The sequence below is a fragment of the Schistocerca nitens genome, chromosome 3 (assembly GCF_023898315.1).
Source record: "Schistocerca nitens isolate TAMUIC-IGC-003100 chromosome 3, iqSchNite1.1, whole genome shotgun sequence".
In the NCBI taxonomy this organism is placed as follows: Eukaryota; Metazoa; Arthropoda; class Insecta; order Orthoptera; family Acrididae; genus Schistocerca; species Schistocerca nitens.
The window spans coordinates 865,805,554-865,823,135 of NC_064616.1; the positions used below are offsets into that span (position 1 = coordinate 865,805,554).

Consider the following 17,582-nt stretch of genomic DNA (forward strand, 5'->3'; position numbering starts at 1 on the left):
CACTTGTTAAAAGAAATTCTTGAATAACTAAAACAGATAACGTTTGCTTAGACACCTAGGAGAACATTATTGCAACTATATATGTATATATAAAACAGAATATAAGAAAGAAAAGGGTCTGAAAGCAGAGTTCCGTTCTGTTAACTCAGTTGTTTAATGGTTTCCTTAAATAACTAATGAAGTTGTACAAAGAAACAGAATTGCGACGAAATAGAGAAAATGGAGAAAGAGGGAAAGTATGAAATGATGTATAGACTGGCTAGTGAGATAGTTTTTGAACATAAAAGAAAGAGGATTAACATGGAAATAGAAAGAGCGGATGGTACTCTGACAGAAGTACCACAGGAGATTTTGAACAGATGGCAAGAATATATTGAATGTCTGTATAAGGGGGATGAATGCAAAGCTAAATTAAGGTTGAAGAGGAGCAATATGTTCCGGAAGATGGAAAGGGATTTACCATCTTGGAAGTAGAAGTAGAAAAGACGCTGAAGGAGATGAAGAATAGGAAGGCATGTGGAATTGATGATTTGCCAGCAGAACTGTTGAAGAGTCTGAGAAGCAAGGCAAGAAAAGAAATAGTCTACCTCTGTAACGAGAAATATGACAAAGGGGAATGGCCTGAGGACTTCCTTGCAACATTTATGATACCAATAGAGAAAAAGAGAAACACTAAAAAATTTGAAGAGCACCGGACCATCAGTCTAATTTCTCATGCAAGCAAAGTCTTGCTGAGAGTGTTGAATAGAGGGCTATATGGCAAGCGGGATAGCGGGATTGCAGAGGAGCAGTTCGGATTCAGAAGAGGAAAAGGAACAAGAGATGCTGTTGGTCTGTTAAGAACTATAGGGGAAAGATATATGGAAAAAAGGTAGAGAAATCTTTGCTGTTTTTATAGATATAGAAAAGGCATTTGACAGAGTTCAGTGGAACAAGGTGATGGATATTTTGAAGAGGATAGGAGTAGATTGGAAAGAGAGACGACTGATACAGAATAATTACACCAGAAAGTAAGGATAAGGATTGGAAATGAAATGTCAGAAGGAAGCAGCATTGGACGAGGTGTTAGACAAGGTTGTTGCCTTTCCCCGCTGTTGTTTAACGTATACCTTGAAGAGATTATTGCGAAAAGCTTAGATGGGAAAAGAGGAATATGTAATGGTGGAAAGAGAATAGAATGTATAAGATTTGCTGATGACATGGTATTAGTGGCAGAAAGTGAGCGGACAGTGAAGAACATGCTGAAAGATCTGAATGAAGCTTGTGTGGAATATGGGATGCAAATAAACACAGCAAAAACAAAGAGTATGGTCATCAGCAAAAGACGTAGACTCTCCAATATTAAAATAGGAAAATCTACCATTAGCCAAGTAAGTGCATTTAAATATCTTGGAAGCACAATAACTGAAGACTTGAGATGTCACGAGGAGGTGAAAACTCGAATTGCCATAGCGGAGGAGGCATTCAACCGAAAGAGGAGACTGTTATGTGGCAAATTAGATAAAGGACTAAGGAAAAGGCTTGGCAAATGTTTTGTCTGGAGTGTGGCACTATATGGGGCAGAAACATGGACACTGAGACGAGAGGATGAAAAAAGGTTAGCAGCATTTGAGATGTGGATGTGGAGGAGAATGGAGAGAATAAGCTGGATGGAAAGAGTGAGTAATGAAAGAGTATTGGAAAGGTTTGGTGAGAGAAGATGTCTGCTGAAGGTTGTAAGAAAAAGGAAAAAGAACTGGTTGGGACATTCATTGAGAAGGGAGTGCTTCCTAGCAGATGCTTTGGAAGGATTGGTTTGTGGGAAAAGCCTAAGAGGAAGAAGGAGATACAAAATGATAGACGACATAAAGGGAAGAGGAAATTTAGCAGACCTGAAGAGGATGGCAGAAGAGCGGAAATCCTGGAGAACTACCATGTGAAAACCTGCCTTTTGGCAGAACACAGATGATGATGATGATGATGATGTACAAAGCAAAAACGTGTGTCGTTAAGGCAAGTGCATTTTCATGCAGTCTGTCTAATTATCATATGGTATTATCCCAGGAACCGACAGTGAAAAGTATGTACTAGGTATGTTAACATTTATAACAATTTTTAAAAGATCCTAACTTAATATTAGTACTATCAAGACAAAAAGTTTGATTCCCAGTAAATGATAGACAATGAAATACTTATTATCCATACTGAAGGAAGTGACAACTTGTAGAGAAGTTCGGTTACTAACGCGCTACAATCACGGAAGAGAAATACAGCGCATGCAGATTACGAAAATATTTTCAACAGTAAAATGGTTTTTAAAAAAAGAAGACAACTAACAGTAAACATAATCACTCAGTGTATAAAGAAATAAATAGCTAAAACACTCATCTCGAGTATCATGCTATATGGCTGTGAAAGCTGGATACTACTGAGAATAGATCAACAGTGCTTAGACTTGATGATACTGCGCCCGCTGAGAAAACTAATGAAGACCAACTATATACTGTAGATATTCGATGAGGTTGTTTTAAATCTTAGTAGAATTGCAGAGGCGAAGATAGCGTTTCCTGAGAACGGCGCAACAGTCTCCTTATCTTATGTAAACTCTTCTGTTTTGGTACAAGGGCATGCCGAATTTTTTATGAAAAAATTCTTAAAGCTTTTTAAATAAAACGAACGTCATTAACATCCTACATTTATATCCTTCATGTCTAAATATTTATTTCACAGCATTGTCACCTGGGCGATAACACATTTCTCCCAGCTAGAGACCAGTATGTTGATACCGTCATTGTAGATGTCTGACTTTGTTGACGGAGCCACAACCACACCTCTGCTTCCACCGCTTCTTCACTATCAAAGTGAAGTCCTCGAAGGTGTTCCTTAAGTTTTGAAAATAGATTAAAATCGAATGGGACCAAGTCGGGACTGTATGGAGGATGATCAGAGACAGTGAAACAAATGCGTCCGAGTGCTACAGATGTCGCAGCGCTCTTGTGTGCTGTGAACTGTCTTGCTGAAGGAGAGGATGCTCCGTGTGTGGACGAACTCTTCGAATTCGAAACTCGATTACAGCACGCTGTTTCCCAAGCACCGACATACACTCATGCTCTTAAATTAAGGATAATTGCAGACTGTGGTGCCACACAACGTGGCACTAATAGCACAGGCACATAGGGAACACACACGACACAGATCTGTTAAGTCCATGGTATTGGTGATAAGTTGAGAAAACCGTCCCGAAACACATATGCTACAAAACGCCACTGTTTCCTGCGCATGTACCCCGATATCAATATGAGATATGATCACCATGCACACCTACACAGGCCGCCCAACGGGTTGGCATACTCTGGATCAGGTGGTCGAGCAGCTGCTGCGGTATAGCCTCCCATTCTTACACCAGTCCCTGTCGGAGCTCCTGAAGTGTCGTAGGGGTTTGAAGACGTGCAGCCATACGTCGACTGAGAGCATCCCAGACGTGCTCGATGGGGTTTAGGTCTGGAGAACAGGCAGGCCACTCTATTCGCCTGATACCTTCTGTTTCAAGGTACTCCTCCACGATGGCAGCTCGGTGGGGCCGTGCATTATCATCCATCAGGGGGAAGGTGGGACCCACTGCACCCCTGAAAAGGCTGACATACTGATGCAAAATGACGTCCCGATACACCTACCCTGTTACAGTTCCTCTGTCAAAGACGTGCAGGGGTGTACGTGCACCAATCATAATCCCACCCCACACCATCAAACCACGACCGCCATACAGGGACCTTTCAAGGGCATTAAGGGGATGGTATCTGGTTCCTGGTTCACGCCAGATGAAAACCCGGCGAGAATCACTGTTCAAACTATACCTGGACTCGTCCATAAACATAACCTGGGATCACTGTTCCAATGACCATGTGCTGTGTTCTTGACACCAGGGTTTACAGGCTCTCCTGTGACCAGGGGTCAGTGGAATGCACCTTGCAGGTCTCCGGGCGAATAAACCATGTCTGTTCAGTCGTCTGTAGACATTGTGTCTGCAGACAACTGTTCCAGTGGCTGCGGAAAGGTCCAGAGCAAGGCTACCTGCAGTACTCCGTGGCCGTCTGGGGGCACGGATGGTGAGATATTGGTCTTCTTGTGGTGTTACACGCTGTGGACGTCCCGTACTGTAACACCTGCACACGTTTCCTGTCTGCTGGAATCGTTGCCATAGTCTTGAGATCACACTTTGTGGCACACGGAAGGCCCGTGCTACGACCTGCTGTGTTTGACCAGCCTCCAGTCACCCTAGTATTCTACCCCTCATAACGTCATCAATATGTGTTCTCTGAGCCATTTTCAACACACAGTCACCATTAGCACGTCTGATAACGTCTGCACACTTACTCTCTGTCTCATACTCGGATATGCACGAATACACCTCTGCGTATGTGGACTGTTGCCAGCGCCACCCTGCGACGACCACAGGTCAAATGCACCGCATGGTCATACCCCGAGGTGATCTAAACCCGCAAACCGCCCACCATGTGTCAGAATTATCCTTAATTTATGAGCATGAGTGTAGTTACATTACACTCCTCCATGTGATACAATTCGGAGCCTTGTAGCGACTGAGGGCTGCGAATATGTAGACATGAAAAATAAAAATGTAGACTGTTACTGACGTTTATATTATTTAACAATGTTTAAGAGTTTTCACACAGAAAATGCGGAGGCGCTATTTTCAGCACACCCTCGTAGATCTTTGAACTTCGATGATCTCAGTTACCACTACCGTGTGTTGACCATCACCTTACAGCTCAATGTGGTCATGAAAAAGAGCAAGAAAGAAATAGTGTGATCTCACTGCTGGCTGTGGGATCTGAACAAGACCAAAAAACGCTGTGTAACGTAAAGTCTCCGCATACTTCAAATGGTTCAAATGCCTCTAAGCACTATGGGACTTAACATCTGAGGTCATTAGACCCCTAGACTTAGAACTACGTAAACCTAACTAACCTAAGGACATCATACACATCCATGCCCGAGGCAGGATTCGAACCTGCGCGGTTCCGTACTGAAGCGCCTAGAACCGCTCGGCCACAGCGGCAGACCTCTACGTATACTCCAGCAGTCTCCAGTAGGAAAGACGACGCTTATGCCAACAGCAATAAATGGAATCAGCAGCTCCATTTATTTAATAATGGGGCATTTCACCCAATATATCTCCTAATACCTAATGAACGAACTGGCGGGGACCACCGAAGTGTACCTCATACTTTATGAACGAGTCATCTAACAACCTTGTCAGCTACTTCGGTAGGTTGTACCTCACTTACAGAGATTGGCGACGTAAAAAATCGTCGAACCGTGATAGGACAATATTTTCATAGTCGTACTACGACGCAAAAGTCAATTCGTCGAACATGGGTGCACATGTTCTCCTTAGCGTAAGTTAGTTTAAGTTAGATTTAGCAGTGTAAGCCTAGGGACCGATGACCTCAGCAGTTTGGTCCTATAGGAACTTACCACAAATTTCCAATTTGCAAAAGCCACTGATCATAAGTGTGAATGCGCCATGCCGCTACGAATCTGCAAACAGGGCCGTCATTGTTACACTGGGGAAGGGATAAAGATTGCTTAGATTTTTTCTTGGAGTGGCAAGCTACGTAATAAGATGCGCAACTCAGACTGTCCGATGCGGACTCGACGAACGCCTGACGAATGTTTTCTACCGGAGAGCATTGTTACGTTTGTGCAATTTGGTGATAGTTGTGAAATAGTCATATCTGTGTTTCCTGGTTTGGGCTCAGACTACTAAGTTAGGATGATGTCGAAATAAATATAGCTTCTACACAAGAGCATGCTTTCCACAATGTGGGAAATAGTTTCGAATTGGTCATTTTTTGCTACAGCGTGGTAACGTTCGTATCTGCGTGGCAACAGCCATTGCATCCTTGATCAAAAGGAAACAAGTAGTATTTCTGGACTTGAATGGCTAGTGCCGGATGAACAACAGCCTGATCGTGCACCTGCAACCCCAGCAAAAACTATTCGTGCCACTTCAAGGTCATTGCTATTAAACGTGTGGTCCAACCCAGACTTGCTGCAAGCAACACACACCACCTGTTCGTGTTGCCTTACATACACAGCGTGAAAGTAGCGATTGACTTGATTCCATTCATTCACCACATAGCACTTATTTGTGAATTGTACTAACAAATTGTCTGATAATATTTCATTTGTCTCAAAGTAATAATTAACACCGAGCGACGCGGGCCTTAGATTATAATTACTGTTGTGTTACTTGTAAGTACTTCCAGGGTTTCAGAACAAGATGTGCGAAAACTACAAGACATACAGAAAAATGACACGTATCAGAGAATTCGTAATACGCGCCGTCACGTAGTTCATTAGGGGGGAGGTGTCTCACTACGTGTAGACAAACCATCTTCTCCGTATTGTTGCATCGAATTATTAAGTTGGAGAATAAGTTCGTAACGTTTTTGGTTTGTATGTTGATCTCCCGGTTGCTATGATTGTATTTATCGGTTGTCATTTTTTATTTGTAACTCACTGTTGCTACTGGAGTTTATTTCTTGTCATTTTGTCATTTGGAAATAGTGAGTGGAGCTATGGACGCTAGAAAATGGAATGGAGAAAGCGGAACATTTCCGACATATTCTATGCTTGTGTTCAATAGAGGGGTGACAGCAGTGGAAGTTCAAATGGTTCAAATGGCTCTGAGCACTATGGGACTTAACTTCTTAGGTCATCAGTCCCCTAGAACTTAGAACTACTTAAACCTAACTAACCTAAGGACATCACACACATCCATACCCGAGGCAGGATTCGAACCTGCGACCGTAGCGGTCGCGCGGTTCCAGAGTGTAGCGCCTAGAACCGCTCGGCCACATCGGCCGGCAGCAGTGGAAGTAGCCAGAAACATTTACGCCACGTATGGGGATAATGCCATTAGACGGATCACGGCAAGAGAATGGTTTTCAGGTTTTAAAGACGATCGTTTTGACATTAGTGACTGTCCACTTTCAGGAAGTTCAATGCCGCGCGAGATTAGCCGAGCGGTCTAGGGCGCTGTAGTCATGGACTGCGCGTCTGGTCCCGGCAGAGGTTCGAGTCCTCCCTCGGGCATGGGTGTGTGTGTTTGTCCTTAGGATAATTTAGGTTAAGTAATGTGTTAGCTTAGGGACTGATGACCTTAGCAGTTAAGTCCCATAATATTTCACACACATTTTTGAGGAAGTCCAATGATACCAATCAGTGTACTCGAGAGCTGGCAAATTTGGTGAACTGTGATCATTCCACGATCGTGCGATATTTGCATACGATGGGGATGGTTCAAAAATCGGGTGTATGCGTACCCCATGCTCTAAGCCAAAATCACAAATACTTTCTGCTTGCTCACCATCAGTTGACTCGTGAGAAATATCTAGCATTCAAATCCTGTATCGTTATTGGTGACGAGAAATCGTGTCCTTATGCTAACATAAGGAAAAGAAAGGAATGATTGAGCTCAAACAAAGCAGCAACTACGCGTACAAAGACCTTCTGGTGGAACAGCGACCGTGTGATGTAATACGAATTGCTTCCCCGATGTGCAACCATTACTGCTCACATTTATTGTCGACAACCGAGACGTCTTGCAGACGCAGTCCAAGAACACAGACCAGGAAGGTTCAAATGGTTCAAATGGCTCTGAGCACTATGGGACTTAACATCTATGGTCATCAGTCCCCTAGAACGTAGAACTACTTAAACCTAACTAACCTAAGGACATCACACAACACCCAGTCATGACCAGGAAGGCAACATTAGGTTATGCTGCTCGACGGTAAGACCCTCCCGCATCCTGCTAGACTGACAAAAAACCCTATACAGCAGTTTGGTTGCAAGTCATTCTGCACCCGCCTTACTCATCTGATCTCGCACCCTCAAATTTTCGCATTTTCCAACTTTCACGGAACATGAAAACGCGCTCCGAACATGGCTCGACGAGATCTTCACTCAAAACCACGTGATTTCTATAGTCGCAGAACCGAAAAGTTATCCCAGAATTGGCAGAATGTTGTAAATAGTGAAGGAGAATGTATTATTGATGACTAAAGTCTCTGTTATGCGTATCTGTTGTGTTTATTAAATTATGGAAAAACGCTATCTACTTACGCCACAACCAATTAGTCCGCGCCTGCAAACAGACAACCCAAAGAACAGATTTGAAGCGGGCTGCTGTGGCACCTTCCCGGGCAACTCGTGTCAGCAACTCCAATGAATTCCACGCACGCGGTGACGTTTGCTGCGTCACTAACAGTTCCCATATTGGGCACCTGTAATGTGAGTTAAGAACTTGATGCGCTATCCACTGATACGTGTTTATTTTTTGCAAGTCTTATAGTTTTTGTGCAGCCGTCTTCTGAAACTCCAAAGGTGCTTATGAATAGCCATGATAAATACAATTCTTATGCGAATAAAAGCAATTATGATGCATTTTATTTACATTCCTGCAGCTGGTGTATCTAATCTAGTACTTTTTATTGAGTGCACTGTTTACAATTCTTCTCCTTTCCGGTCACAGCAGTAGTTGTCACAGTTTTCTTGGTCTTCCAATCCTTCTTTCACTATATGGTCTATATTTTAAAATTTGTTCCTTCTTGTATTTTTTTTTTTTTTAGGAACCACCTTCTACTTTCGTTGATTATGTCTTCTATTCGAGAAATATTCAGTTGTCTCTGCATATCATTTTCATAACGGTATAGTCTCGTGCACCTGTCTACTGCTTTCAGGAATCTCATCTCTATTCCCTGTATCTTACTACGGTATTTCGTATTCGTCAGCTATTGCTGTGCTGGCAATAATACTGGCGTACCGATCAATTTATAAACTTTCATTCTCGTTCCTTTCCTCGTCTTTCTAGATAACGTTTTTCGAATCGTTGCACATATGGTCTGGTATATAAATATACAGTTTATACATACCAGGTGGTTATAATTAAACTGATGGTGTTCCAAGCGCTACATTGCGTACTGTATACATCACAGGGCGCTAAAACATCGTAGGTATGTTCATTAATCGGTGCACTCGCAGAGTATGCTGAAAAAATAATAGCTCCACTTTCTGCTGCCAGGTGAAAATATGGCGATGTAAACAGTCAGAATATGGTGTGGGTACAGGAAAAGGGGAGCAACGATCAAAGATCAAACATATAATAACGATGGTTCTGGCACGTTTTTTAGAATATGGTACCAGTACGTTCAATATGGTCTGCCTCAGCAATACTCTTATCCATAACACGGCATGGGCGACAGTTGCTCGTAGCGTATCCAGTGTAATCAGAGTGATATGTTCCCGGAATATCGTTGTGTGCTATCCTTAAAATCAGGAGAAGTCCGAATAAAAAACTGATAAACACGATTTTTAAGATATCTCCACAACTAGAGGTATCATGGATTTAAGTCGGGGGATCTGGACGGCCACACATCTTGAAATTGCCTAGAGATGATGCGGTCGTTACCGAAGGTTTCTCGAAGCAGATCGTTCACCTGGAAAGCGACATGTGGCATCACCCCATCTAGCATGAAAATATTGGCGTGGATACAGTCGCTGGAATGAGTTATTGTACAAGGTGGTCTTTATAACGTGCAGATGTCACTGTACATCTAACAGGCCCGTGAGGTGTCATCTTCTCGAAGAAAAACTGACTGAGAATGAAAGAGCTTGTGAAACCACACCCACACAGTCACATAAGCTAAGTGCAGTGGATGTTCTTACACAACATATGGCGTAGTAGATTCCCATATGCGATAATTCTGTGCATTCATGGCACCATGCAGAGTAAAATGCGTTTCGTCCATCCAAAGAATATTCCCTGGCTGCATGTCATCCATTTCCATCCATGCCAAAGAACGAAGGGCAAAGTCACGGCGTTGCAGCCTATTGTGGGGCTTCACTTGGTGCACTTTCAGAATCTTGTAGGGATACCGGTGTGAAACGTGCCGCAAAATCTTTTGAACAGTTGACCAGGGGAGAGACAGTTCTCATGACACAGCTCGAGCACTGGCTCCACAATTTGAGACATGTGGTTCACTGTCGGTTATAGCTACGGCAACTTCATCAGCAACTGCCATGCGAATGAGCCGCCTCCCTCTCCCTGTTGTACGACTAATTCACTTGTTTCTTGAAATTTCTTGATCATATTCTTCAGCCCATTTATTGACGTGGGGCCTCTTCGCAGTTGGTCTGTCGACGACGTTCCCGCAACGCAGTGCTCCTATTGCTGCCGTTCTGATAAAACAATTTTACCACAAGTGCACGGCCTTTCTTCTCAATTGCCATTGCGTTTTGTACGGAAAACTTCAAACTTATTAACCCATTACACCAACAGTCACTTCACAAAAGAAATCAAAATGCGTCACCAAGAGACAAACAGCATGCTGACGTCAAAACAGGAAACATTTCACATTCTGACTGCTTACAGCGCCAGATTTTTAGCTGGTGACGGGAAGTGGAACTATTATTTTTTCAGCATACTTCGCAAGCGCGCCGATTAATGAGCATACCTACAAACCCTCGATATTTCAGCGCCCTGTGACGTATACGGACCTCAGAAGTAGCACTCGGAACACTATCAGTTTAATTAAAACTACCTGGCACACACACACAGACACAAACACACGCACACACACACACACACACACATATATATATATATATATATATATATATATATATATATATAAAAAGCCGAAAAGTAGGGGCATATATATATATAGGGAGATTCATCTGCCCCTAACTTTCGGCTTTATGCATCACACAATGCCCTCAACAACTACGAACATGATTTAAATATTTTTTCGCTCGCTACACGCAAACTATTAGTCCTACAGTAAACGTGAACGGGACCAATTTGTAGGAAATTTAATGTAGCTAAATTTTGTACTGTGATACGTTTTCGCTGGAGACCACAATTTTTGACTCATTAAAAAAAAACACGTACGTTTTTCTTGAGTAATTCTAAAACTACAGCCTCTACGAAAAACATATCCCAGTACAAAATTTAACTACGTTAAATTTCCTACATATATATAGCCCTATATATATATATATATATATATATATATATATATATATATATATATATATATAGGGCTAATAGGCTGGACATAGCGAGCAAGAGAATACGAAAGTCTTGTACATGGTATTTGAGGGCGTTGCGGGTTGCATAAAACCCAGCGGTCGGGGTAGCTGAAACACCCCTGTATATTGTTCCTAAAGTGGATTTACAGCGTAAACTGCCTGGTTTCAAGTCAATATTAACTGATGAGCAACAGTATTAGTTATAGTCGGTTATTTTCCATAGAACAAAAACATTGTGGTACGCTTTGAGCGCGTGCCTAAGTGTTGTGATTGGTTGCAGGCGCCGATGGCGACGCTACTCGTGCTGTGGGCGGCGGCGGCGCTCGCGCTGTCCCGCAGCGTGACGGCTCATAGGGAGCACAAGGTACGTACAGCGCACTCTGCATACCGCCATAACTACACAGTTATTGTCGGACAATCAAAACAGTACCATACTAGCTTTCAAGCACAACCAGTCGCTGCTATATTATATATGTTTCCAGAAGCTGCCATGAGTTGAAGGAAGAGCTTGCACATAGACGGAAACATCCTTCATAGTAGCTGACTCCGATTCGTGGGTAGGCTATTCCAATCGTGATAACAGAAAAAAGTACATCCCGTGTGTTACGTTCATACAGAGGTTGGACAAAAATACGGAAATACCGCGAGAAATACACACATCAAAACAAGTTTCGCATCACCTCGGTTCCGAGAGTTCCGGAATCTGTACAGAAAACTTGAATAGAGATCAACACAAACATAATTTCCGCCCTTTTTATTGATAATGAGAACCACACATTGCATGTTGTATCACCATACAGTGAGATCTTCAGAGATGGTGGTCCAGATTTCTGTACACGCCGGTACCTCTAATACCCAGTAGCACGTCTTCTTGCATTGATGCATGCCTGTATTCGTCGTGGCATGCTATCCACAAGTTCATCAAGGCACTGTCGGTCCAGATTGTCCCACTCTTCAACGGCGATCTGACGTAGATCCCTCAGAGTGGTTGGTGGGTCACGTCGCCCATAAACAGCCTTTTTCAATCTATCCCAGGCATGTTCGATAGGGTTCATGTCTGGAGAACGTGCTGGACACTCTAGTCGAGCGATGTCGTTATCCTGAAGGAAGTCATTCGCGCGCGAATTGTCGTCCATGAAGACGAATGCATCGCCAATATGCTGCCGATATGGTTGCACTATCGGTCGGATTATGGCATTCACGTATCATACAGCCGTTACGGCGCCTTCCATGACCACCAGCAGCGTACGTCGGCCCCACATAATGCCACACCAAAACAGCAGGGAACCTCCACCTTGCTGCACTCGCTAGACAGTGTGTGTAAGGCGTTCAGCCTGACCGGGTTGCCTCCAAACACGTCTCCGACGATTGTCTGGTTGAAGGCATATGCGACACTCATCGGTGAAGCGAACGTGATGCCAATCCTGAGTGGTCCATTCGGCATGTTGTTGGGCCCAACTGAACCGCACTGAATGGTGTCGTGGTTGCAAAGATGGACCTCGCCATGGACGTCGGGAGTGAAGTTGCGCATCATGCAGCCTATTGCGCACAATTTGAGTCGTAACACGACGTCCTGTGGCTACACGAAAAGTATTATTCAACATGGTGGCGTTGCTGTCAGGGTTCCTCAGAGCCATAATCCGTATGTAGCGGTCATCCACTGCAGTAATAGCCCTTGGGCGGCCTGAGCGAGGCATGTCATCGACAGTTCGTATCTCTCTGTATCTCCTCCATGTCGAACAACATCGCTTTGGTTCATTCCGAGACTCCTAAAAATGGTTCAAATGGCTCTGAGCACTATGGGACTTAACATCTGTGGTCATCAGTCCCCTAGAACTTAGAACTACTTAAACCTAACTAACCTAAGGACATCACACACATCCATACCCGAGGCAGGATTCGAACCTGCGACCGTAGCAGTCCCGCGGTTCCGAACTGCAGCGCTAGAACCGCACGACCACCGCGGCCGGCCGAGACTCCTAGACACTTCCCTTGTTGAGACCCCTTCCTGGCACGAAGTAACAATGCGGACGCGATCGAACTGCGGTATTGACTGCCTATGCATGGTTGAACAACAGACAACACGAGCGGTGTACCTCCTTCGTGGTGGAATGACTGGAACTGATCGGCTGTCGGACCCCATCTGTCTAATAGGCGCTGCTCATGCATGGTTGTTTACATCTTTGTGCGGGTTTAGTGAGATCTCTGAACAGTCAAAGGGACTGTGTCTGTGATACAATATTCACAGTCAACGTCTATCTTCAGGAGTTCTGGGAAGCGGAGTGATGCACCTTTTTTTGATGTGTATACATACTTCAACGTAAATGCAGGTGATAGCCAAGTCTGCAGGCTGCAGTGTTCTATTTGCCCACGAACGGCCCCTGTGCACTGTCCTCGATACGTTGCATGTGTCAGTCGTGGTCAGAACAGTGCTCTGTGTGGTTGGGATTGCATTTTGTCGGAGCTAACTGAATTCGGAAGTGGGCAAATTGTTGTTGCTCATTTGGTAGGTGCTTCTGTAAGCAAGAAAGTCGAAATGCTTGGTGTTTCAAGAGGCACCGCATCGAAGTTTTATACCGCAAACAGGAAAAGCGGAAAAACATCATCCCCCAAGTCACAACGCGGACAAAAGTCTGCAGAACCGAATGTCGCACTCGTGACGTTTTCAGCAACAAAACAACACGAAGATAGCTCCACAAGCAGGAAATTTCAGGGCGAGATGAAATCCAAAACCACTCTTCAGGTGTGCAAATGTACCGTAACAGGGAAACGTGGTGCCGAAGCCGTAAAACCTGGATTTCTAAGCAATGGAATAAAGTGAGGTAGTCGGATTAGTCTTGTTGCTCAGTATTTATAAATTGGGGCCGAGTTAACTCAGCATGAGTGAAACATGGCAGGATTTCGGTGATGATTTGGCCAGCCATATCGTGGTATTCCATGGGCCACATGGTTACTCTGCGAGATCGCATTACTGCGAAGGATTACACTGGGATGACAATAGTATGGGGTACCTCCTAATATCGTGTGGGGCCTCCTTTTGCCGGGAGTAGTGCAGCAACTAGACGTGGCATGGACTCAAGTCGTTGGAAGTCCCCTGCAAAAATATTGATCCATACTGCCTCTATAGATGTTCATAATTGCGAAAGTGTTGCTGGTGCAGGATTTTGTGCACGATCTGGCCTTTCAGTTATGTCCCATAAATAATCGATGGAATTCATTTTCGGCGATCTGAGTGGCCACATTATTCGCTCGAATTATCCAGAATATTCTTCAAACCTATCACGCACAGTGGTGGCCTGGTGACATGGCGTATTGTCATCCATTAAAATTCCATTGTTGTTTGGGAACATGAAGTCCATGAATGGCTCCAAATGGTCTCCGCGTAGCCGAACATAACCGAGGACCTAGGCCACTCCAAGTAAACAGCCTACACCAATGTCGAGCCATCACCAATTTGCTCAGTGCCTTGTTGGCAACTTGGGTCCATGGCTTCGTGGGATCTAACCCAAACTTGAACCCTAGAAACCGTGCGGAGGAAAGGCGTTGCAGACTATGTGCTTGTTAACAAAGACACTCGGATCGGTCGTCTGCTGTCATAGTCCATTAACGTCAAATTTCGTCGCTGTCTCCTAACGGATACGTTCGTCGTACGTCCCACATTGATTTCTGCGGTTATTTCATGCAGTGTTGCTTGTGTATTAGCACTGACAATTCTACGCGAACGCCACGCTCTCGGTCGTTAAGTGAAGGCCGTCGGCAACTGTCTTCTCCGCGGTGACAGGTAAGGCCTTAAATTTGGTATCCTCGGCACACTCTTGACACTGTGGATCTCGGAATACTGAATTCCCTAACGATTTTCGAAATGGAATGTCCCACGAGTCTAGTTCCAACTACCATTCCGCGTCCAAAGCCTGATAATTCCCATCGTGTGGCCATAATGACGTCGGAAACCTTTTCATATGAATAACCTGAGTGCAAATGACTGCTCCGCCAGTTAACTACCCTTTTATAACTTTTGTACGCGATACTGCCGCCATATGTAGCTGTAAATATCACTGTCTCATGACTTCTGTCATCCCCGTGTATGTGATCATTTTGGCTGATCAGGTCCATCCCATGGTGTAACGTTTGTTCCCCAGTGGTGATGCAGCGTTTCAAGACGACAGGGTCCCTGGTCACACAGTTCGAATCGCCCAGGACTTGTTTTGTGAACACGAAGATAAATGGTCTTATCTCCTCTGGCCACTGCACTCTCTAGATCTCAATATTACTGATCCTTTGTGGTTTACTTTAGAGAGTCGTGCTCGTGATCGTAATCCAATTCCATCATCGTTACCTGCACTTGAAACTATTTCCCAGGAAGAATGGTATAAGATTCCTTTGAAAACTATACAGGACTTGTATTTATCCATTCCGAGACACGTGGACGCTGTTTTGAATGCCAACTGGTTTCCTACACCGTATCAGGCATTGGAATGTGTTGTGTTTTTGATGTCACCATATTTTTGTCCAGCCCCTGTACTTACTTAACACACCACTGTGAAGTGCATGGCAAAGGGTACTTATCATTGTTCCACATGCTTGGCTAGCTTACTGTTGGTGCTGCATGTGGAACACGGCAAGAATGACTGCTTTAATATCTCTGTATTTAGTCTAATCTAGTCTTCGCAGTGCCTACGCAAATGATACATAGGGAGCTGAAGTTATTCGCTAGATTCCTCACGTAACACTGGCTCTTGAAGCTTTGTAAGTAGACTTTGATGGGGTAATGGGGTAATTTCCGTGACGTTCTGCCATGAAGCAAACAAATATTTGATCACTTGCGCTATCCATCACGTTATGATCAATATACCATGTTGGTCCTATCCGGTATCGGTTCCATACACTTGAGAAATATTCTAAGATGAGACGCACAAGTATTATCTCAGCAGTCGCCTTTGTAGACAGACTGCATTACCCCAGCATCCTGCCAATGAACCCAAATCTGCCTACAGTTAGGTGGCGCAATGGTTAGCACACTGGACTCGCATTCGGGAGGACGACGGTTCAAACACGCGTCCGACCGTCCTGATTTAGGTTTTCCGTGATTTCACTAAATCGCTTCAGGCAAATGCCGGGATGGTTCCTTCTACATCTACATCTACATCTACATGGTTACTCTGCAATTCACACTTAAGTGCCTGGCGTAGGGTTCATCGAACAATTTTCATACTACTTCTATACCATTCCACTCTCGAATGGCGCGTGGGAAAAAGGAACACCTACATCTTTCCGTTAGAGCTCTGATCTCTCTTATTTTATTATGATGATCATTTCTCCCTACGTAGGTGGGTGTCAACAAAATATTTTCGCATTCGGAAGAGAAAGCTGGTGATTGAAAATTCGTAAATAGATCTCGCCGCAAAGAAAACTGCCTTTGTTTTAGTGACTGCCACCCCAATTCGCGTATCATATCAGTGACACTCTCACCCCCTTCCTTTGACTGGGCACGGCCGACTTCCTTCCCCATCCTTCCCTAATGGTTCAAATGGCTCTGAGCACTATGGGACTCAACTGCTGAGGTCATTAGTCCCCTAGAACGTAGAACTAGTTAAACCTAACTAACCTAAGGACATCACAAACATCCATGCCCGAGGCAGGATTCGAACCTGCGACCGTAGCGGTCTTGCGGTTCCAGACTGCAGCGCCTTTAACCGCACGGCCACTTCGGCCGGCCTTCCCCTAATCCAATGTGACCGATGACCTCGCTGTTTAGTCCCTTCCCCCAAATCAACCAACCTACGGTTGTACCTTTGTGAACATTCCATGTCTTATCCATACAAATTGCCACATCCAGAGATTTTTACGATTTGACTGTTCCCAGTTGTGACTCACTGATATTGTAGTTATATGGTACTGCCTTTCGTGTTTTTTGAAGCGCAAAATTTTACATTTTTGTATGTTTAAAGTGAATTGTCAGTATTTGCCCCACTTTGTAATCTTATCAAAATATGACGGAAGATCAGTGCAGCTTTTTCTCCTTACAGAAACTGCATCATCTGCAAAATATCTGTGGATGCTATTAATATTGTCCGCAAGTCAGTAATATAAATGATGAAGAGTAAGAGCCCCCTTATCCTTTCCTGGGTTCAGCCTGAAGTTAATTTCACGTCTGCCGATGACCCTCAATCATTATAACATGATATGTCCTCCGTACTAACAAATCTTCAATATAGTCGCAAATTTTGTTTGTTACCATATATTATTGTACTTTTGTTAATAAATGTTGGCACAATACAGATTCAAATGCTTTTTGGAAGCCAAGAAATATTGCACTAATAGGACAATCTTATTCCATTGCTTTTAGGTTGTCATGTGGGAAAAGCTGCGGGATAATGCCCGCATGAGCGATATTGGTGGGCGTGAAGGAGGTCATTCTATTCCTCTCTAAGTCTGAACTCAAAAAATGTTCTAAAACACATGAACGCCAATGATATTGAGTGGTA

At 44.0% G+C, this 17,582-nt stretch overlaps 1 protein-coding gene across 3 annotated transcripts in view; it reads left to right on the forward strand.

Annotated features, from left to right (window-relative positions):
* LOC126248900 (uncharacterized) overlaps nucleotides 1-17,582 on the forward strand; it is a 367,279-nt gene that overhangs the window by 207,539 nt on the left and 142,158 nt on the right. For all 3 annotated transcript variants that reach the window (XM_049950373.1, XM_049950371.1, XM_049950372.1), the window contains exon 2: nucleotides 11,378-11,461. In XM_049950373.1, the coding sequence (XP_049806330.1) occupies nucleotides 11,384-11,461 (78 nt within the window). In that variant the 5' untranslated portion in view covers nucleotides 11,378-11,383. The remainder of the gene's footprint in view (nucleotides 1-11,377; nucleotides 11,462-17,582) is intronic.